Source organism: Myotis davidii, unplaced genomic scaffold, assembly GCF_000327345.1.
Source record: "Myotis davidii unplaced genomic scaffold, ASM32734v1 scaffold428, whole genome shotgun sequence".
NCBI classification, from domain to species: Eukaryota; Metazoa; Chordata; class Mammalia; order Chiroptera; family Vespertilionidae; genus Myotis; species Myotis davidii.
The window spans coordinates 1,488,156-1,509,511 of NW_006299834.1; the positions used below are offsets into that span (position 1 = coordinate 1,488,156).

Genomic DNA, 21,356 nt, shown 5'->3' on the forward strand with positions numbered 1-21,356 from the left:
TGTCGGGAGCGGGGACCCGGCCCGGGGTTTCCTGCCCACGTTGCCGTGGCTGGACTGTTTGTAAACAGCCAGGCCGCGAAGGTGTTCCGCGCCGTTGTTTTCTAATGCCTCCCGGTGCCTGAAGCTAGAAAATAGCCTCTTTCCCCTGCTGTCTAAAATGAGTCCCACCAAAAAATAAAAATAAATGAAGTGAGTCCCTCCGCCCCCGCCCCGGCTCGGCGGCCCGCACCTCACCGGCTTCTGGGCCACGACCCGCCCTCGGTATTCATTCCCTCAGCTCCTCTCCTGGGTCTTGTCCTCGAGGAACGGGCGTGGCGTTGGCGCTGGGTCCTCTGCTGCTTGTAGAAGCGTCCTGGTTTCACAGGTTTGCCGGGTGGTTGCTGAACGAGCCCCTCGGTGCTGGCGGCAGGGGCTCTGTGTGCGGGTCTGTGCTGTTCGCCTGTGGATGTGCAGAGCCTCGCGTGGGGCGGTGGGCGGGGCGGCAGGGACGCCGGTGGTGAATCCGTGGGAAGCCCCGCTGGGTCCGGGGCCTCCCTGGCCGGCTGACTGAGCTGGGCAGCTCCTCAGTGGTGATGGAGGTTCTGGTAGATCCTGAGAGGTGTGAATGTAAGACTATGGGAGCGTATGCTTTCAAGTTCGCACCGGGTAGTACGTGCTAGCAAGTGGCGCCCTGGGGCCCGGAGTCAGACTGCAGAGGTCAGCCCCCTGCCTCTCCCACTTGCCATTGGTCTATGCAGGTTGCGCACCATTTCCTTATCGATAAAGTGTGGGCGGTCCTGGCTTCATTGGCTATTGCCAGCACCGGTGGATTAATATCTAAAGTTCTTCAGACGTGTCCGATGAGGGCTGAGCGCCCCGTGGACGTTAGCAGTTTCCAGTAGGAGACGGTTGCTTGGGCGAGATGCAGGCAGAGAGTCAGGTGTGGAAGAAACGACTGCCTGCTGTGTTTGAGTTAAATCTGCTGGAAACTCCGTTTTTATTTATTGAATTAAAATCCACCATTTAATGCAATGCTCAGTAATAAAACACTTACAGAAACATGGATAAATCTTAAACACATCGTGCCAAGTGGAAGAGGCCAAACAGCTACATATTGTCTGAGTCTCTCCATGATGTTCTGGAGAAGCTAAAACAACAGGGACAGGAAATCGGCAGTTGCCAGGGACTTGAAGGGGAGAGGGGAGGAGATTGACTACACCTGGGCACCAGGGAACTGTTGGGGTTAATAAAAGTTTTATATTTTGATTGTGGCAAAGTACATATCTAAAAAGGGTGAATTTTACCACATGTAGATTATATCTCAAAATCTCATTTTTCAACAACAAAGCAGAGCACCCTACCACACCAAGAATAGTTCATGCACAGACAGCCTTCAGACCTCTCCCCCCCTTTAATGGAGAGATGTTGCAGAGCTTGTGAGCATATTGGGCATAACTCTGCCAGCGCCATGTCATAGGCAGTCATGTGAATGTTCAAACCCCATGTTCACAATCTGCCCCCAGATTAATGGCTCTCAGTTTCACTGTCCCGTCGTCTTCTTGGGCTCTTGTGCTTGAGTTGGGTGCTTGTATCTTCAGTGCCATGGGTGGGCTTGGGCTTGGGCTTGTGGAACCGGCTGACACGCAGCAGAGTGCCCCCTGCAGAACAAATGGGGTTCTGAAGTTTTGAATCTTAAGAGGGGAAAGGCTTTCTTAAAAAAGATACGTTCTTCAAACACAGCACCTTCCCCAGAGCTCCGTTCATTCTTTGCTGCAGCCTGTTGTTGTGCAAGATGAAGATCAACCCAAGCAGCTGCAGTCCTGGGCGGCTGACAGCACTGACGGACTGGTCTCGATTCTTATTTAATATATTTTTTTTATTGATTTCAGAAAAGAAGGGAGAGGGAGAGAGTTAGAAACATCAATGATGAGAGAGAATCATTCACTGGCTGCCTCCTGCACGGTCCACACTGGGGCTGAGGCGACTGAGCCAAACCAGCTGGGTGTCCATTTTTATTTTACTTGCCCAGCCAACAAAGAGAAAAGCTAGATCTGGGAGTCGTGTCAAGAAATGTAAAAGTTCTGAACAGTAAATATAGTCTATTCTACATGTTTACTAGGAGATTCCTTCCTGGGAACTTTGGTTTAACATTGCATGGATGTCCCAGGAACTTTTATCTTAATACTTTAGGAAGAACCTGTGATTGTCTCAGAAAATGTCTTTCCTCTTGATGGACATAGACAGCCTGTGGAGGTGTAAATAGCCTCTTTCCCCACAGGGCATGGAATGTACTTGTACTTAAGAACAGCCTTTCTGTTTCATGTTCATTGCACCTTGTAAGTCAAGAAAGGGGCCACTATTATTATTACCTGGACTCCAATTAATTTTCAGAGGTTTTCTTGATTAATTTGAAATTATAGAAAGGGAGGGGGTAGTTTTGAGTGCTCCTTCATCCAGGCCATGGTGAGGCACTGTTTTCCCCCACACATAGCACATCTCTAGTGACTTCAGTTGCTCAAGACCCATGGATGAGTTTCCTCAGGACAGCACTGGGCACCAGCTGGTCAGTTCTTCCTTTAGATGTGAGAGCATCGCGATTGAGTGAGTCAAGACATCTGGTTTGATTAGTGTAACCCTCGGGATAGCTGTCTGTCCACTGCGTCCATGTGTTAGATGAAGCTGGCAGGCCCCTTAGTGGGAAAGTTGGGCCTTGAGTGTGTGGGAGCTGAGCAGCCCTGGGCCACATGCCCTGACTGAGGGTCCTTGGAACCAGGGCGGGTGGGAGTTGGAGAGCTTTTCAGTTGAGGCCAGGGCCCTGGTCTGGGTCCTTAGTGCTTGTTTGTCTGTTGAAATAGGAGAGGGAAATGTATGCCTAAAACAGGAAAATTAGTTACTACATAACTTAGAGGGAAAGAATTAGTATTTAAAATGAAACCTCTGCACAAGACTCTCTTGGAAGGTAAGAGGGTAGTGTGTTATTTTTCTTTATGTCTCTACCTAAATTCAGTGCTCGCTTCGGCAACTCACATACTAAAATTGGAATGATGCAGAGAAGATTAGCATGGCCCCTGCACAAGGATGACACGCAAATTTGTGAAGTGTTGCATATTTTTAAAAAATAAGTAGCTAATTCAGAATTGACCCAGGGTAATGAAATGGAACTATGTTTTCTCCCTATAAAGATGACCTCAACACACATGTTCTCTAACCCAGAGATCCCCATGGGTTAAAATCCACTTTATAATAATCCGTGCCCCATCATTGGCCTGAATCCTTGGGGCAGCTGCCACTCTGCCCTCCACAGATAGAGCCAAGAGAGTGAGGCCTTCCTAGCCCCATACAAACCCTCTTTGGGCATCACACGTGTCCTGGCTCCGGTCAGGGTCTGGGAGAAAGAGTTCAGACTCCAGTGGGGCATTTGCCCTCTTAATCCACAGTACTCTTCCCAAGACCCTGGGGATGCCTGGCGAGTGGCTGACGCAGTGTGGCAGTGCGCTGTTGTGAGGGTGACAGGGGGGGCTATTAAGAGACTTGCTCGAAATGTCCCTCTCCCCTCTGCAAACATTTACTGAGGCCCGAAGTGCAGGATGTGTTTCAGGAACCTCTGATAGCCTGCATTTGGAGGTGAAGCTGCAGGCCGAAGTTGGGGCAGACCAGGGGCTCCACTGAGGGAGGTTGGGCTTTGTTAGGGAACCTCAACAGTTCTTGGGGCAGGAGGTAACATAATTGACTCTGTTTTAGAGACCTGCTTCTAGCTGGAATGTTTATTTGGAAAATTCCTGATGACTAATGCCTGCTTTATAACCACTACTGCTACCTGCTGGGATGAGTAGCTGTCTTTTCATGCAGGAAGAGGAGCAGTGATTATAAGAAGCCTTAACACTGAACCCCCTAAAGCCGTTCATGACAGGAGTTGGAAAGAACTGGTGTAGCCCCGGAACTGAAGGCATGGAATTGCAGGAAAGTGGCTTACTCCCCACAACTACATCACCTCCCTCCCCTAAATGTACTTTCTGCGCTGTCCAGCGGGTAAAACACTAGCACCAGGCTGGTGTTTCTGGTGGTCTTTCTGGCCTGACAGGCAGCATGGTGTGTGGGTCCCCAGCATGTGCACATCCTCGGTGCACGCTCACCCTCCAGTCGCTAGCGAGAGTGCTTTCTCCCTCGACGTGACTGAAGTCCTGAGATTTTCCTTAGCCGGTGACAGTACTACTCACCCTTCCTTAGCTCTTCAAAGTCTGGCCTTTATTTTCGACCCATGCTTAATTTGTTAGGACTTCACCTAGATACAGTGAAGTTCAAATCCAGCCTTCACCATTATAGCTCTGTGATTTGGGATTCTCAGTTTTCTCCTCCATAAAATGTGGATAATAGCCTAATTCTCAGAGTTGTGAGGGTTAAAGGAGGTATGTCAAAGTCTATGGACCTTTAGTAAGTGCTCAGGACTGTTAGTTGAGATCATCTTCTTTATAAAATCTTTTGTACACCCTGATAGCAGTTGCCCCTATGTGGCCATGGCAGACATTGCTTATCAACCATAGACTCCTGTGAATTCTCAGTAGAGCACTTAAGAGCCATTACTGATCATCAGAGAGGAAAATTGTTGAGAAATATGAATAAATTAAGGTTATAGAGCAGGGGTGGGCATACTTTTTGACTCGAGGGCCACAATGGGTTCTTAAACTGGACCGGAGGGCTGGAACAAAAGCATGGATGGAGTGTTTGTGTGAACTAATATAAATTCAAAGTAAACATCATTACATAAAAGGGTACGGTCTTTTTTTTTTTTTTTAGTTTATTCATTTCAAACGGGCCGGATGGCTGCGGGCCGTAGTTTGCCCACGACTGTTATAGAGGCTACTCTCAATAGCCCCTCCTAAGTCAGTTTACTAATCTGCCCCTTCTCCATTCTCTGTTCAGGTATATGAAATTTGTTTTCAAGAATCTTGTTCTCTCTGTAGCCACTGATCTGATTACTATTACTGTAGATCAAGCATGTTAAACTTGCAGCCCTCGGGCCTCTTTTATTTGGCCCCTGTTAGCCTTTGAGTTTGACATGCCTGCTGTAGATGCTTGCCTTTTCTAGAACTTCATAGAGATGGAGTCTTTCAGTATGAACTCTTAATGTCTGGCTTCTTTTACTCAGCACATTGTTTTTGAGCTTCATCTGTGTTACTTGGCATATCAATAGTTCATTCCTTTTTACTGCTGAGTAATATTTCATTGTATGAATATATCACAGTGTACATCCATTCACCTGGTGATTGGCATTTGGTGTGTTTTCAGATTTTAGTGATAGTGAATAGAAGCTACTCTGAAAAAAATGAAGAAGCTCATCGTTCCTTTAGTTATTCAAGATAATCACTTTCAGTTGGTTATCTTTTTGCCCCCTGTTTATGGGCATTGTTTTCTTTATTGAAAGTGTAATTGATGGCATGGCGGCTAGATTTGCCCAATCTCATGGTATTGTAAAATCACGGAGTATCACACAATAAGAGCATCTTCCCTCCTTTAGTTATAAATATCAGGAACCTTTGCTAATGAGGGTGCCCTGGTGATGGGAGGAGGTGGGATGTGGAGAAGGCAGACGAAGATAGGAAATCTTCAGGACAGGCTCGAGTTGGGATTAGGGTGTGTCTGACCCCCACTGATGGACATGCTCATCAGTGACATCTCCCACTGTCAGTGTTTTGCAGCCTGGTTCCATTTGTAATGCCCCTACCTGGCAGGCAAGATCGTTGTGGGTCCCACTTTTAGGGTCAAGCCTGGGTACTCTGTGTGCCCTGGCTACATGGGTAGGAGCTGGGAGGAGCAATTAGTAGCCAGGATCACAACAGGGTGTTGGACTGGTCGGTGGAGGCAGTCTTCTCTAGGAGAAGCACTTTCAGGGGCAGCCATCACTTCTCTCTCACCTCCCCTGGGGCTTGAGTAGGAAGGAGGGAAGCTTGGGCCTGTTATAATGGAAAGATTGTGGGCTCTGGAGTCAGGTGGACCTGGTGTCCAGTCCCAACCATGCTATTAGCGCTATGATTTAGTTCTTACAGAGGAGACGAGGTGATGGCAACTAACAGCCATTGTGAGCCTGGATGGTTAGTGATTGATAGGAGCCACCTAGGGGCCTTGACACTTCCCTGGATCAGGGTCAAAAAGCTGTTTGAGCCTTTGTCATTCCCCTGGTGCCAGGATGACACCGGTCAGGAGCTGCAGAGTGCCCCTGCGAAGCTCTTAGTCCATCCCAGGAGATGCAGGCTTGTAAACAAATCACTGTGATGCAGCATGGTAAGTGCCTTAATGGAAGCTTTGTCCAGCTGTGGAAGTGATAGGAGGGAAGTGAAGGAATGGGAGGTGGGGAGCTTACTGTCTCCTGCTGCCAGCACTGCACGAGCAAGAAGCCCCTAGCTGGGCCGTAGTGGACATTTCCATAGTCTGCCTAGAATGCCCTTGACTCACTTCTCTTTCCAGACACCCTGGCCTCTAAGCCTGCCCACCACCTGCAGGCATGCACTTGCTTGTGGTGTCCCCACAGACTTTGGACTTTCCTAGAACAGGAGTCTGGTGGTTATGTGGGTGTGTGTATGCCTCCACCCCCAAATCGGAGCCCCAGGAAACCTGCTCCTTGTTGTGCCCTTTTGGCGACTTGATTGCTGGGCCCAGGGCCTCTGGCTTCGGAGGGGTTCAGTGCCTGATGAGTGAAGGATTCATCTGGAGTGCTTTCTGCTAACTTCGGTTTTATCTGTCTGGACCTTACGTATTTATCAAAATATTTTTTCCTTATTTTATGAGTAGGCCTTCAGTAGTTGATCCTGGTATGAACTGATAGTCTGTTACTTTTCTGTGATGGGCATCATCAACAGATGTAGGGAGTTGAAATCATTAAATAAAACCAGTGGGGGCTAAAAATCTATCTTCTATAATAATAAAGCGTAATATGCTAATTAGACTAGACAGCTGAACAACCTTCCAGACGAAGCTGGGGCTGCGAGGGCCGAGCCCCTTGCACGAATTTCGTGCATCAGGCCTTTAGTGTATGTATGATACTTTCCCTCCACCTTTGACGTTCTAGCTGGGCTAATCAGAGTAACAGAGACAGATTAACAGAAAAAATAAAAATTAATACATGCACATGAGGAATTCACATAAGCATGAAGGTTTTTATGTAAAAAATTATTTTATTGATTTCACAGAGGAAGGCAGAGGGAGAGAGAGATAGAAACATTAACGATGAGAGAGAATCACTGATCAGCTGCCGCCCCCCTCTCCCCCCCAGGATCAAGCCTGCAACCTGGGCATGTGCCCTGACCAGGGATGGAGCCGAAACCTCCTGGTTCATAGGTTGATGCTCAACTACTGAGTCACGCCGGCTGGGCTTAATATGACAATTTTTATTTGCAGGCTCAGTGTCAGACCAGGAGTTGGAGGTATCCGATCTTATTTTGGGATCCAGCAGAGCTTCCTCAGCCAGCCAGCACGCACAGCCACCTTCCAGCAGAAGTTTGATGCCCGGCAGAAGATCGGCCTCTCGGATGCCCGGCTCAAGCTGGGAGTCAAGGATGCCCGAGAAAAGCTTCTGCAGAAAGATGCTCGTTTCCGGATCAAAGGGAAAGTGCAGGATGCCAGAGAGATGTTGAACTCCCGCAAGCAGCAGAGCTTGGCTCCCCAGAGGCCCCACCAGGTAGCTGATGCCCGGGAGAAGCTCAGCTTGAAGCGGAGTTCCCCTGCTTCCTTCATGAGCCCCCCCATCGGGACGGTGACTCCAGCGCTGAAGCTCACTAAAACCATCCAGGTAGGTATGGCTCTTGTCATAAATCCCAGGAAGCCGGCAACAACTATAGATTCTGGCAGAGCGCAGGGCTCCGGAATGTTTGGGGAACATAACATTCCTGGGCTTGTGCAGTAACCATATGCGGAAGGCAAGGTATTGCCCAGTTTTATATAAAAGCAGGGGCGGTCCAGTGAAATGAGGTGACTTTCCCAGGTGAGCTAGCAGTGGAGGGAAGAGAGGGGAAGGGACAAAACATTCATGGAGCATGTGCTACCTGGCAGGCACCCACCATATATGACCTCCCTACTTACTATATTGCTCACTGCAGCCCCAGGGTTGTTACCTCAGCTTTATCTAAGAACCTCGGTCCCGGAGATGTGAACTATGCCCAGAGTTACACAGCTCCCCATACAGTGTGCTGGCCACCTGCACAGCCAGCACCCCGAAGGGAACGGGGAGATCATTTCATCTCCACACGCTGTGGTAACAGGAACAGAGGCAGCAGGGAGCAGGCCTTGAGCCGGTTCATTGAGCCCCACGCGTGCCTTGCCAGGGGATCTCTGGGACGGCGAGACTTCCTGTCACTCTCCTGTTTTGGACGGAGGCACTCTGTAGGGCCTTTTACCAAAGACCAAACTGAGTGCCCTCATAGTTCAAGTTCAGTGACCGTAGAGAATATGTGAGCCCTGTGTGATGGATTGTGACCAGCGGGTGTTTCTAGGTCCCACAGCAGAAGGCCATGACACCGCCTCATGCCCATCCTGCTGGAATGAGGATTAACGTCGTCAACAATCACCAGGGGAGACAGGTAGAGTGTGTGCGTGTGTTCTGGACGTGTGTGTACAAATGTGTTTTGATTGGACCTGCTGGGTGGATTAACTGATGCTACTTTAAGGTTCACAATTTGAAGAATTAGGAGAGATTACATTTAACTGTACTTAATGAGTTTTAAGAAGAAATTTTAAAACTGAGGAGAGAGGCATAAGAGGCAGGAGCAAATTGAAAAAAAATTTTTTTTAATTAATATGTGCTTAATACAGAAAATTTACAAACCAGAGAAAGATTAGGAAGAAGAAGTTTCTACGCTCCTATTCTCCTAAGCCAACCATTGTAGAAATTCTGCCCTGGTTCCTTCCTGTTTTTTAAATGTCATTATTATTTAATTATTGCATAGTTGTAGTTGTGGTTATATTTTTAATCCATTTTTGTATCATTCTTTTTTCATTTTATAACAAGCATTTTTCTGTTTTCACATTTATAGTAAACAACATTTTAAGCCCTTGGTTCGCCATAAGCGTCTATAGACGCAAGCAGGATGGTTTCCATTTTGGATGCGTGTCAGTTAACTGGTTAAGAACCAATTGCATAATCCAGGGGTCCTCAAACTACGGCCTGCGGGCCACATGCAAATACAAATACTGTATTTGTTCCCGTTTTGTTTTTTTACTTCAAAATAAGATATGTGCAATGTGCATAGGAATTTGTTTATAGGTTTTTTTTAAACTATAGTCCGGCCCTCCAGCGGTCTGAGGGACAGTGAACTGGCCCCCTGTTTAAAAAGTTTGAGGACCCTGGCATAATCCATTGAGTTGATGTTCCAGTTGATTTAAACCATTTTACTGTACTTTTCACTGTTAGAAAGTCTCTGAACATCTTTGTGGGTAATGTTCTTTCTAGGGTTTGGGCCAGAGTGCCAGGGCGGGGCTTTCCTAGCCACAGGATATACGCAGACATCTGGGGGCTCTTCTAGGCATCGTCCACTGGTAGAAAGGATGTACCTGGAAGCTGCAGCACTTCCTCTGCCCTTGTGGGCGGGGAGCCACCTGTCAGGACTTGAGCCTCACTCAGCTCCTCAGGCACCCACACGCCCGCTTCTCCCTCCCCCTCCATTGCTGTTGGCAGCCCGTGTGCCACATTAGTTTATATTGATTTATTTTCAGAATTTATATGACCTGGATGAAGATGATGACATTGCAGCTCCCATTCCTAGTAAACAGATGAAATTGGCAACCTCCAGCAGCTTTCTCCACCACATGGTAGGGTGTTTCATGTTTTGCCGACACTGCTGTGTGTGTCTGATTAGTTGGATGGTAGAGGTGGTGGAGAATTGGCCTTTCGACTCAGATATATTTCTTCATTTGGGTCTTAAGATTTTCAGAACTGGAACTAGCCCAGCCCCTCATCAATACTGAGACCAGAGTGTCTAGTGACTTGTTCACGGTCCCACAGGTCATGAGGTGCAGAGCTACTGCTCCCCATTGACTCAGGTTTGAGACGCTTCATGAGAAACGTGATGACCCACAGGAGGAATCCATGTTCTTTCATTTGCCGCAGGACATTCTACATGCTCCCCTTTCCTCCGTTCTTAAATCTGACTCCCTTCGTTAGTGTGTTAGCAAAACAATCTGAACCTTACCCACCAGTGCAGTCTCACAAGAAAAGCTTGATAACTAGGATACTGGTCAGATATAGGCAGAACAGGAAAGAAAGCAGCATCGGGAGCATCAAGGACGTCTGCATGTTCCCTGACATTCCGGGAGCTGCTAGGGCCAGGCCTGTTTCTGGTGCCCCTGTAGAGCCAGAACAGGGGCCAGAAAACTGGGAGTCTGGGCCTTCTGGAGAGTGGGTTCTAGGCCCAGCCAGCCTGGAGCTGGTCAGTCATCGTGATAGAAGCATATGTGGGAATCCCAAGCTTTTGACCTTCTGACCAGCCCCAAATTGTTGGATTTTTATAAAGTATAAAGCATGTCAAACTCGGGGCCGGCGGGCCACATGCCTCGTTTAGGTAATCGAGGTCTAAACGGCATGAGTGAGCCTGTGGACCCTGGTCAGGGCTGCGTGTAAGCTTCTCACCAAGGGCTGCTAACCCTGGAAAGTGGCTTCTGTGAGCACGTGTGCAGGCTGCGTGTTTCTCTCCTCTTCTGCACCCTCCCTGTGGATGTCGCTGGCAGCCTTTTGGCTTCAGGCCACTAATGGAATTGGGAAGTGGTCGGGGGCTCCAGGGTGGGGGTTGTCGGTCCCTAACTGGGCATCCAAGTCGCTAGCCTCTCAGGTTCCTGTCTGCCTCTTTGTTTAGGCCGGGCTGAGCAGTTCCAAGCTTTCCATGTCCAAGGCCCCCCCTCTCACCAAAGTGGTTCAGAATGATGCGTACACAGCTCCTGCTCTCCCCTCCTCGGTTCGAACAAAAGCCTTGACCAACATGTCCCGGACACTAGTGAACAAGGAGGATTCCCCCAAAGAGCTGCCTCCTGCTGAGGTGAGGTGAAGGTGAAGGTGAAGGAGAGGAAGTGGAAGTGACCGCACCAGTTGAGAGTCGGCCTGTGCTGGGTGGGCAGTGTGCTGTGTGTACCCTGTTGCGTCCTCACAGCACCTCTCTGAGGTTCGCATCGCCACCCCCATTTTACAAACGAGCAAACCAAGACCCAGCAGCCCCTGAGCGCAAAGAGCTCGCAGACGAGTGGGGGAAACAGGGCCTGTGTCCGGTGATACAACAGCTGTGCTCGGAGAGCTGCTGGAGCACTGAGGAGAGCGCCGCCGAGTCCACTGGGCACAGCTGGGAAGGCTGAGCGGGTGGGTGTTGAAGTAGGAGGGGCATTTCAGGCAGAGGCACAGATGCCTGAGAGGCTCTGCTTATTGGAAGCAAGAGGCTCCATCCCTTAGCATGGGGTGGGGGGCATGATGGGCGCTGAGGTCTCTAATAGGAGGTGGGCCTCCAGGTCACTTGCCCAGAGTGAGTTCTGTTGCGCACAGCTGTTCTCTGCCTTCTGGTAACACTCTTGTCTGTGGCAGCCTGTCCTCAGCCCTCTGGAAGGGACCAAGATGACGGTGAATAACCTACACCCGAGGGTCACCGAGGAGGACATTGTTGTGAGTATTGTGCCCTGCCAGAATTTCCCGTCTCCAGCCACTGCTGTGTCGGTGGAATTGGTCACTCTACATAGAGCTCCAGAGTTTATTCCTAACAGATTCCTGTGTGACATATTAGCCACTGTTGTTATCGGATAAGCCTGCACATTCATCCTCATGCCAGAGTTCTCAGAGAAATTCCATAACTATTACCTCTATTGAGGAAGGAGGTGGGCACCGAGGCGGGAGGACTTTGGGCATGACTTGTTGAATGTCAGCTCAGGCCCATTTCTCATTGCCTGCACAGCTTGTCCCCTCTCCTGGTCCATGCTGAGGCCTGTGGATGTCCCCAGAACACCCCCTAGAATGGAGCTTCCCTGAAATCTTGGGCATATTCAGCCGTAGTGCGGCCACCAGTCAACCCAGAGCCCTCGCAATGTGTTGAATGGCAGGCAGGATGATGGCCTGAACCCCTCCCCTAACCCCAGTCCCTCTGCTTGGCAGGAGCTTTTTTGTGTGTGTGGAGCCCTGAAGCGGGCTCGGCTGGTCCACCCGGGGGTAGCAGAGGTGGTTTTTGTGAAGAAGGATGATGCCATCACCGCATACAAGAAATACAACAACCGGTGTCTGGACGGTGAGTCGGAGAAAGCTACTTCCCTCCCACTCCTCACTGCTACTGCCGGGCAGCAGGCCTGCAGCGCATCCTTCCCCTGCAGTGGGTGGGGGCATCCGGTGCACCAGGAGCAGGCAGGGAGGTGAGTCTCTGGGTGGTGCTGAGCTGCCAGCTCCTGTCCCACAGCCCTGGGTGTCGCCTGGCCTAGCACCTAAGCTAGCTAGCAGGGAACACCTGTTCCACGGGTGGTCCTCTTAAGCCATAGCTTCCCCTGCCAGCTGTGGGTCTGCTCGGTGCTAGGACACAGGCTCCTGAATGGCCTGGAGCCTCGTCTGACTGTTGGCACCCGGTGAGCTCTGCTTCTAGTGAGAACCCTGATTCCACTGAATGCAGATTCCCCATTCATCTCGGGGCAGCCTAGGGAGAGGAACGCTGTCTGCCACGGTCCTCCTGTCCAAAAGAGTTCTTTATATATTCTCTTTTTTTATTATTTATCTGTTTTCTCAATACATATATATTTTTTATCCTCACCGAGGGTATTTTCCATTGATTTTTAGAGAAAGTGGAAGAGAGAGGGAAAGACAGAGAGAAACATCGAAGTGAAAGAAAAATTGATTGGTTGCCTCCTGCACTCGCCCTGAAGCCTGCAACCAAGGCACGTGCCCTTGACCGGAATTGAACCCAGGACCCTTCGGGTTCTGCTCTGTCCACGAGCCAAACCAGCCAGGGCTCTTTATATATAATCTTACTAAAGGTCTCTTAGATAAATGGTTTGTTAATATTTCCTCCCAATATGTAGTTTGTCTTTTCACTCCTTTTTTAACATATGCATTTAAAGTGATATATTTATTTCTCAGCACTGCATTAACCACATTTCATAAGTATTGATATGTTGTGTCTTTTCATTCATCTCAAAATATTTTCTAAGTTACCTATGTTTTTCTTCTTGGACCCATTGGCTATTTAGGGTGGTTTTGTTTAATCTCCATGTATTTGTGAGTTTTCCAAACTTTCTCCTGGGTACGTGGGACAGTATGTGTTTAGCTGCTATTGGGGAGATGTCTGTTTCTTTGTTCATCTGCCTGGTTCTGTCCATTACTGAACGTGCAGAACTGAAACCTTCAGCTGTTGTTTGTTTACTTCTCCTTCCACTTCTGTCAGCTTTTGCTCCATGTGTTTGAGCCTTTTGTTAGTTTCATAAATGTTTATAATTGTTCTAATTGTTTTCTTTCTAGTGGAGTGACACTTTTATCAGTTATAAAACATCCCTCTTTATCTCTAGTAACATTTTTCATTTTAACGTCTATTTTAGCTGATACTCATATAGCCACTCCAGGTTTCTTTTTTTTTTTTTTTTTTATTGATTTTTTACAGAGAGGAAGGGAGAGGGATAGAGAGTTAGAAACATCGATGAGAGTGAAACATCGACCAGCTGCCTCCTGCACACCTCCCACTGGGGATGTGCCTGCAACCAAGGTACACCCTCTTGACCGGAATCGAACCCGGGACCCTTCAGTCCGCAGGCCGACGCTCTATCCACTGAGCCAAACCGGTTTGGTGCCACTCCAGGTTTCTTAGGGTTGCTGTTTGGGTGACATATATCTCCTTTTACTTTCAACCTTTTTGTATTTTTGAATCTAATCTCCAATAGATAGAATATATCAAATCTATTTCAGATTAATACTACATTCCACTGAGAGATAGAAACGTCACTTCTATATGGCATCATTTCCTCATTTTGTGCTGTTTTTTTAATGTTTACATTAAGAAATTTTTTTTCTTTATCTTATTCTTTTTTGTTCCCTGTCACGTTTTATGTACACTGGGAGTGTAGTACTCAGTACAGTTAATCTTTCATAGACAAAGTGGACGTCTGTACATATACTTTTGAATCCTTTTGCACTTAATTTCATAGCCTAACATTTTCCCTTACTAATCGCTCCACAAGCCAGGTTGGGTGGCTCCACACTGACTTCCACACTCTTCTCCGCTGTGAGGCAGGGTCTGTTGCCAGTTTGCTTCTCAGTGCTGTCATTGCCGAGGTTTCATGGACCTCACACACTGGGATTTTCTTAGTCCCTGGGTTTTGCTTCAGAATCCAGCAGCTCCACCCCCAGTATGAAGCTAGAGCTGCCAGCGGTGGGTGTTTGACCCCCGTGATGCAGGTGGCGGCCTTGTCCTTTTGTGTGGAGAGCTGTGGTCTCGTAGCAGAGCCTTTTCTCTTGGTTTTTCAGGGCAACCAATGAAGTGCAACCTTCACATGAATGGGAACGTCATCACCTCCGACCAGCCCATCCTGCTGTAAGTCCCAAAGGCAGCCTTGCTGGGGCGGGTGGGGCTCTCTCCTCGCTGACTCTGCCTGGTCACCTCTATCCTGACGGTACCTGGCCTGCACACAGCTCCATCCCACTTCCTGTGCTCTCTGGCAGTCGGGTGCTCAACTTTGTGCAAAGGCGCTTGTCTCGTCTTTTCCACAGGGGATTGGCCTAACGGGGTAGCATTACAACCTGCTCCCAGCCTATAATCTAGGCACACTTGAGGAGAAAGTGGAGAGCAGGCCAGATGTGTCCCTCTTTGCAAAACTGGGTGCATTGTCCAAGGGGACAGGGAGCTCCACCCCCTGTGATTGCCTCTGATGGAGACAGTGCTGGCTGCTGCCCTTGTTCTGTGTCACACGTCTGGGTGTACGTGCCGGGCGCGGGACTGCGGTGCCTCACGTGTAGGCTGTCCTCTTACAGACAAGGAGGCAGAGACCTGGGGAGGATGTTAGCCTTGCCAAGGCGGGTGGGCAGTGCGGGGCAGGCCTGAAGTAGACTTCAAAATTCAAAAAGACCAGAATGTGAACCCTGGATATTGAATTGTGTGATTTGGACTAGTTTCTTAAACTGTATTCCAGGACTAAGCTGTATTCTGAAAAGTGTGGGTCCTGTGTCCTAATAAGTGTGAGAACCATTGGGCTAAGCAGAGTTAAATTCATTTCTTCAAGACTTCTCAGAATATATAACATGCTGTGTGTGACCACCCTGAGGGATGTGCATTGTTCTCTAAACTTAACACCCCAGCTGACAGCAGGCTGCACCTCATCCGCCAGCAAGAAGGGGGGAGGTTTGCTGCAGAGGAAGTGAGATGCAGGCTACAGAGAGCACTACATTGGGGGCCTAGCTTGTAACGGATCAATAAACGGTGGCCCCTCTGCGTCTGAGGGAAACTGACAAGGATCTTGACTCTTCTCTGCTCACAGACGGCTGAGTGACAGCCCCTCGGTGAGAAAGGAGAGTGAGCTGCCTCGCAGGGCGAACTCTGCCGCCTCGTCCAACCCTCCAGCTGAGGTGGACCCCGACACCATCCTGAAGGCGCTCTTCAAGTCCTCGGGGGTCTCTGTGGCCACACAGCCCACAGAATTCAAAATCAAACTTTGAGCGGGGGAGCAAGGCAGCCAGAAGGGGGCAGAGGAGGGTGGCTCTGTTTCCCGAAGCAAAGCTTGTGACCAATGGGCCGTTGGACTGGAGGCCCCAGGCGGGGGTAAGAGCTCCTCACTGGACAGACCCGCCTTCCTGTGATGTGTTCTAGCCTGTGCTCTGTACGTTAACATTTCCTGTAGCGTTTCTTCTCCCTCCACCTTCTCTCCAAGGTAGGTTTGTGTTGTTCAATTGTCTCTCCCCCTAAACTCAGCTCCAAGTTCTTTCCTGGAAATGGTGTCCTGAATTCTCTGTGTGCTTTCTTGTGGCTCCATGGGATACAGAGGGGCTGTTTGGAGGATACTGTTTTTTCCAAGGGTGAGGGGCCTCCTCCCATTTTATTTTTTCAGTTTTTGAACAAAGTGGAGAAGGGAAGTTTCGCCGTCCTAATGGGAGCCGGGTCAGCTCCAGAGCTGTGCCACTCTCCGGCCTGGTCAGTGGAGGGACCTGGGTGGGCATCAGGCCACAGGCTCTTGTCCTCTCCCATAATTGTCTCCACACCAGTGTGGTCTGGAGGGCCCTGTTGGCAAGGGCAGGGTGAGGCTGCTGCTCTTCCAGGAAGTGTGCACCCCAGTTCTTGCCTGCAGGGCCCGTGCTGTTTCGGGCAGGTCGGAGTTAATCCTGAGGTCACAGGTCCCTTTCCCATGGGTTCGGCCCAGTGCTCCACCCCAGTTCCCTTGGCCTCTGGTTATTACTGCTGGGGGGGCTTGCTGGTCCCTCAAGTTTTCACTAGCCCAGAGCTCATCACACCCTGGTTCTAGTGTTAATGCCAGCTCTCCCCTAGTTCTGTGACACTGTGGGTTTGGAGGATTATTAAAAGGGGAGATATTGGCTTGCTCCTGGCTCTTTTTTTCTGGCCTCAGATGTCCACAGGACAATAGTCAGGATTCTGGGAGCACACATGCAGCTACCACCTTTGTAAGTGGCCCATCGGTCCATGAGCAGAGGGATCTTTTCCTGCCTTGGCAATGGGGGAGGGGAGTGGTGGTAAGAAGGCAGTAGAGAGAGCAAAGCAGCCCGTCCAGGCAAACACTAGGTTCCTCTCAGAATGGTTCCAGGGAGTTGGAGCAAAACTTTAGCACTCAGGGCAGCCCCTGAATGCCCAGTCAGCATGGCTCCAGAGTCACCATCAGTGCCCCGCCAGCTGGCTGGGGCTGTAAAGGCAGTCCAGGTGGCAGAGCTGGAGAGAGTTGGGGAGCAGGATTCTGGGAGCCCCACAGGATCAGTAGCAAGTGCTGTGAAAGGCACAGGCCAAGAAAGGAAAGGGGCTGAGACACTAAGCCTCTCGTGACCTGCTGGGGCCAGCACAGTGAAGACAAACCTTTGAACACGTTTCCTCAGAGTTAAGTCTGTCAAGCAGGAAGGCCTGGGGTTTGAACCCAGCTCCGTCCTCCAGCTCCGAGGTTGCGCAGGCCCAGCAAGTCCAAGGAATGTGCTTGGTGGTGCTCCCTTTATGGTTCCATAAAGAATGCAGTTCTTGTTCCCTTTTCCCCTTTTAACGGGTGCAGATGTAGTTCTCAGCAGCTGGAAGACATTCCTCCTACACTTTCCCAAACTCCTGGCCCAAGAGAGCATCCAAGGCGTAGGGCCTCGTTCTGGGGCCCGGAGCACAGTAGGCCACGCTCAGACTCTGCCCCGAGCAGAGGTGTAAACATCCTGCCTGCATGGTGTGGCCCTCCCCCCTTCTAGGCCCAGGCCAGGCCGCTCTGGTAGAGTGTTGTTGAGCTAGCTGCAGCCACCTGGTCACCTGGACCCGGTCCTGGACAGCCATGTGGTACATTGTGGGGTGAAGCCCGTTTGTCTCCCCTGGTCTACAGGATGGCATCGAAGAGAAGGTGGTGCGCCAATCCTCGTGTCCCTCTTAACTTCCCGCTCCCCTACGTTCCCCACCTGTGTCTCTTGTTCAAAAGAAGAGGAAGAGGCATTAAGGGACGGAAGAGACTCTGTTACTTACACATTTCTGAATAAATGTTTGTTATTCCTACCTCTGAGCTGTCATTTCTTAAGAGCTTTACTAAGTGGCCTTAATAACCAGAGGCAGGCATTTGCCTTGGCTTTCCTACTCCCAACTCCGGCCTTGGAGCAGAGTTCCTCACGGCACTCACCGAACCTATTCTCCACGGCTGAGAGGATGTGAGCAGGGTGTCTGTGGGAGCACCTGGCACAGTAACTACCTCCTGGACCTGAAGTGCCTCACCGGGTATGAAGCATGGTCAGCCTGACTGATGGAATGAATACACTACATTTTACTGACTTTACCATTCCTTTGTGGTGGTTAATCCTCACCCGAGGACACCCTTTATTTTTATTGATTTGATAGAGGAAGAGAGAGAGAGAAACATCAGTAAGAGAATCAGCTGCCTCCTGCACACCCCACGGGATCGAGCCTACAACACCGAGCATCCGTGACCTCCTAGTTCATAGGTCGACGCTCAACCGCTGAGCCACACCAGCTGGACTTCCATTGATTTTTAGAGTGAAGAGGAGAAGAGACAAGAGAGAAACAACTCTCACATTGATTGGTTGCCTCCCGCACACACCCCGACCAGGGCCAGAAATCAGTCCTGCAATTCAGGTATGTGCCCTTGACCAGAACTAAACCCAGGACCCTTCAGTCCACGGGCCAATGCTCTATCTGCTGAGCCAAATCAGCTAGGGCTGACAACCAGTTTTTTTTTTAATATATTTTATTGATTTTTTACAGAGAGGAAGGGAGAGAGAGAGAGAGTTAGAAACATTGATGAGAGAGAAATATCGATCAGCTGCCTCCTGCACATCTCCTATTGGGGATGTGCCCACAACCCAGGTACATGCCCTTGACCGGAATCGAACCTGGGACCCTTCAGTCCGCAGGCTGACGCTCTATCCACTGAACCAAACCGGTTTTGGCCTGACAACCATTCTTAAGTGTACATTTCATTGGTATTAAATACATGCACATTGTGCAACCAATAACTCCCCATTCTTCCTCCCCCAGCCCGTGGCAACCCACCACTATACTCCCCAGAAATGGCAAGAGATATAAAGCTGCAGATTTGAGAATCTCACAGGACCTCAAGAGAAACCCAAAGAAAGTCACACCAGGACCCTGCATAGTCGAGGATACTTAGGAAAACTAAAAATAATCCTGAAAGCAGCAAGACAAATGATGCCTGTAGGTAAAAAAATTGAGTGACACTTCTCATCAGAAACCATGAGGTCAGAGGAATGGTACATTTACCAAGTAGCAAAAGAAAGTTACTCTCAACAAAGAATTTATACCCAGCAAAAAATATCCTTCAGGAATTGGGGAGAATTTAGGCATTCTCAGATGAAGAAAAAGTAGGAGAATTTGTTGCCAGTAGACCTATCCTGAAAAGATGGTTGAAGTTCTCTAAATATAAAGAAAAAATTTTTAAAAAGGCAACTTAGAATATCACAAAAGAAGAAGGAACAACAGAAATAGCAAAACCTTGGTAAATACTTGCCTTCTCCAGTTTTCTAAATTATGGTTGATTGTTAAAGCAAATGTTATAACATCGATGTGGTTTTCAACATAGGAAATACTTAAAGCAATTGCTTTATAAATGGGAGAGAGCAAAGGGATCTAAATGGGAGATTTCCACAATTCTCTCAAACTGGTAAAATTTGGACAAAGTATATTGTAATGAATGTATAACGTAATTATTGGACTGACAACTAAAATGATAAGCAGTGCACCCAAAAACACCGTAGAGAAGTCAAAATGGAATTCTAAAAATAATTTTCAAGCAATCTACTGGAAGTCAGGAAAAACAAAACAGAAAACAAAAAAATAAAGTGAGATGTAAGCCCTAGCATACCACAAAGTACATTAAGTATAAATGGTCTAAATACATCTGTCAGTTGAAAGAAATTGGCAAAGTGGATGAAAAAACTTGACCTAACTATATGCTATCCACAAGAAACTCACTTCAAATATAACAGTATAGTAGGTTGAAAGTAAAAGGATGGGAAAATGGTAAATATGCAAACAGTACTCAAAAAAGAAGTGTCAAAGTAAATACAGTAGGTCCTCGGGTCATGTCAGAGATCTGTTACCACGGCACTTTTCGCTGTAAGTCGGAACCCACCTACATAAGCACCTACATCACTCACATGGAGCACATACACAGCAGTAATGAAGTGAAACAGTAAAAAAAAAAAAATAAAAGGTCATTCCTGACCTTTACTCATGGTAAATAAATAATAAAAAACATAAAGCACATATGTACATATGTTGAAATGATGGAATTTAATATAAATAAGTGGGAGATGGCCATGAAACGACATTTGTCGAGTCTGACGTAACCTGAGGACTGTCTGTATATTTGATATCAGGGACATGAGACTTCAGAGCAAAGAAAGTTACCAAGCACTTTGCTGTCCAACTGAATATAATTTAAAAAATTACCAGGTACAGCCCTAGCCGGTTTGGCTCAGTGGATAGAGCATCCACCTGTGGACTGAAGGGTCCCAGGTTTGATTCTGGTCAAGGGCACATGCCCAGGTTGTGGACTCCATCCCCAATAGGTGGCGTGCAGGAGGCAGCCGATAAATGAATCTCTTTCATTACTGATGTTTCCATCTCTCCCTTTCCCTTCCTCTCTGAAATCAATAGAAACATTTTTTAAAAAATCAGGTACAGAGGACATTACATAATGAAAAAAGGTTCATTGCACCAAGAAGACATAATCCTAAATATGTACTCACCAAACAACAGAGCTACAAAACATCATGCAAAACCTAGTAGAATGGAAGGAACAGAAAATCCACATTTTTACTTGGAGACTCCAACATCTCTTAACAACTGGTAGAACAATTAGAAGAAAATCAGCAGGGATGTAGAACTTAACACCATCAACCAACAGGATCCAATCAGAATACTCCCCAACAACAGGATACACACTCTTCAAATGCCCATGGAACATACAACAAATCTCAAGTGTGAAAGAACTGAAATCATAGTATGTTCTTTGGTCACCGCGGAATGAATCCTGGGTTAAAGATGTAAAAGTTTCCCTCTTAAGATCAGAGACAAAGATGTCTGCTTTTGTCACTTCTATTTAACATTGTACAAGAGGTTCTAGCCGGGACAATTAGGGTGAAAGGAAAAGCATCCAGATTGGAAAGAAAGAAGTAAAAGTATTTGTAGATGATATGGTCTGGTATACAGAAAATGCTAAGTAATCCTCTTAAGAGGTTACTAGAGCCAAATAAACAGCAAGGTTACTGGGTACAAAATCGGTTGGTGATAATTGCAATGAACAATATAAAAATCAAGTTAAGAAAACGATTCCACCCCCTGAACCTGTCCCCAAGGCCCCCTTTTCTCTGACTTCTTAGTAAGCCAAAGCAGCCTAGCCTAGGCTCATTTCCTTGTTTCACTGCCCCCAGCTTTAATAAACATCCTCTAAAATTAAAAAAAAATTCCACTTAGTATAGTGTCAAAAAGAGTAAAATACTTATACATAAATTTAGCAAAATAGCCCTAGCCGGTTTGGCCCGGTGTATAGAGCGTTGGCCTGAGGACTGAAGCGTCCTGGGTTCCATTCAGTCGAGGGCACATGTCTCGGGTTGCGGGCTTGATCCCCAGTAGGGGACATGCCGGAGGCAACCCATCCATGATTCTCATCATTGATGTTTCTATCTCTCTCCCTCTCCCTTCCTCTCTGAAATCAATAAAAAAATATTTTTAGAA

The 21,356-nt window shown here is 48.1% G+C and overlaps 1 protein-coding gene across 1 annotated transcript in view; it reads left to right on the top strand.

Moving 5' to 3' along the window:
* Positions 1-16,971, top strand: part of POLDIP3 (polymerase (DNA-directed), delta interacting protein 3) — a 17,711-nt gene extending 740 nt beyond the window's left edge. The window contains exons 2-9 of the mRNA XM_006775947.2: positions 7,372-7,762; positions 8,463-8,549; positions 9,682-9,777; positions 10,818-10,997; positions 11,531-11,608; positions 12,092-12,221; positions 14,435-14,501; positions 15,442-16,971. Coding sequence (XP_006776010.1) covers positions 7,372-7,762; positions 8,463-8,549; positions 9,682-9,777; positions 10,818-10,997; positions 11,531-11,608; positions 12,092-12,221; positions 14,435-14,501; positions 15,442-15,619 — 1,207 coding nt within the window. The 3' untranslated portion in view covers positions 15,620-16,971. The remainder of the gene's footprint in view (positions 1-7,371; positions 7,763-8,462; positions 8,550-9,681; positions 9,778-10,817; positions 10,998-11,530; positions 11,609-12,091; positions 12,222-14,434; positions 14,502-15,441) is intronic.
* The last annotated feature ends 4,385 nt before the right edge of the window (positions 16,972-21,356 follow it).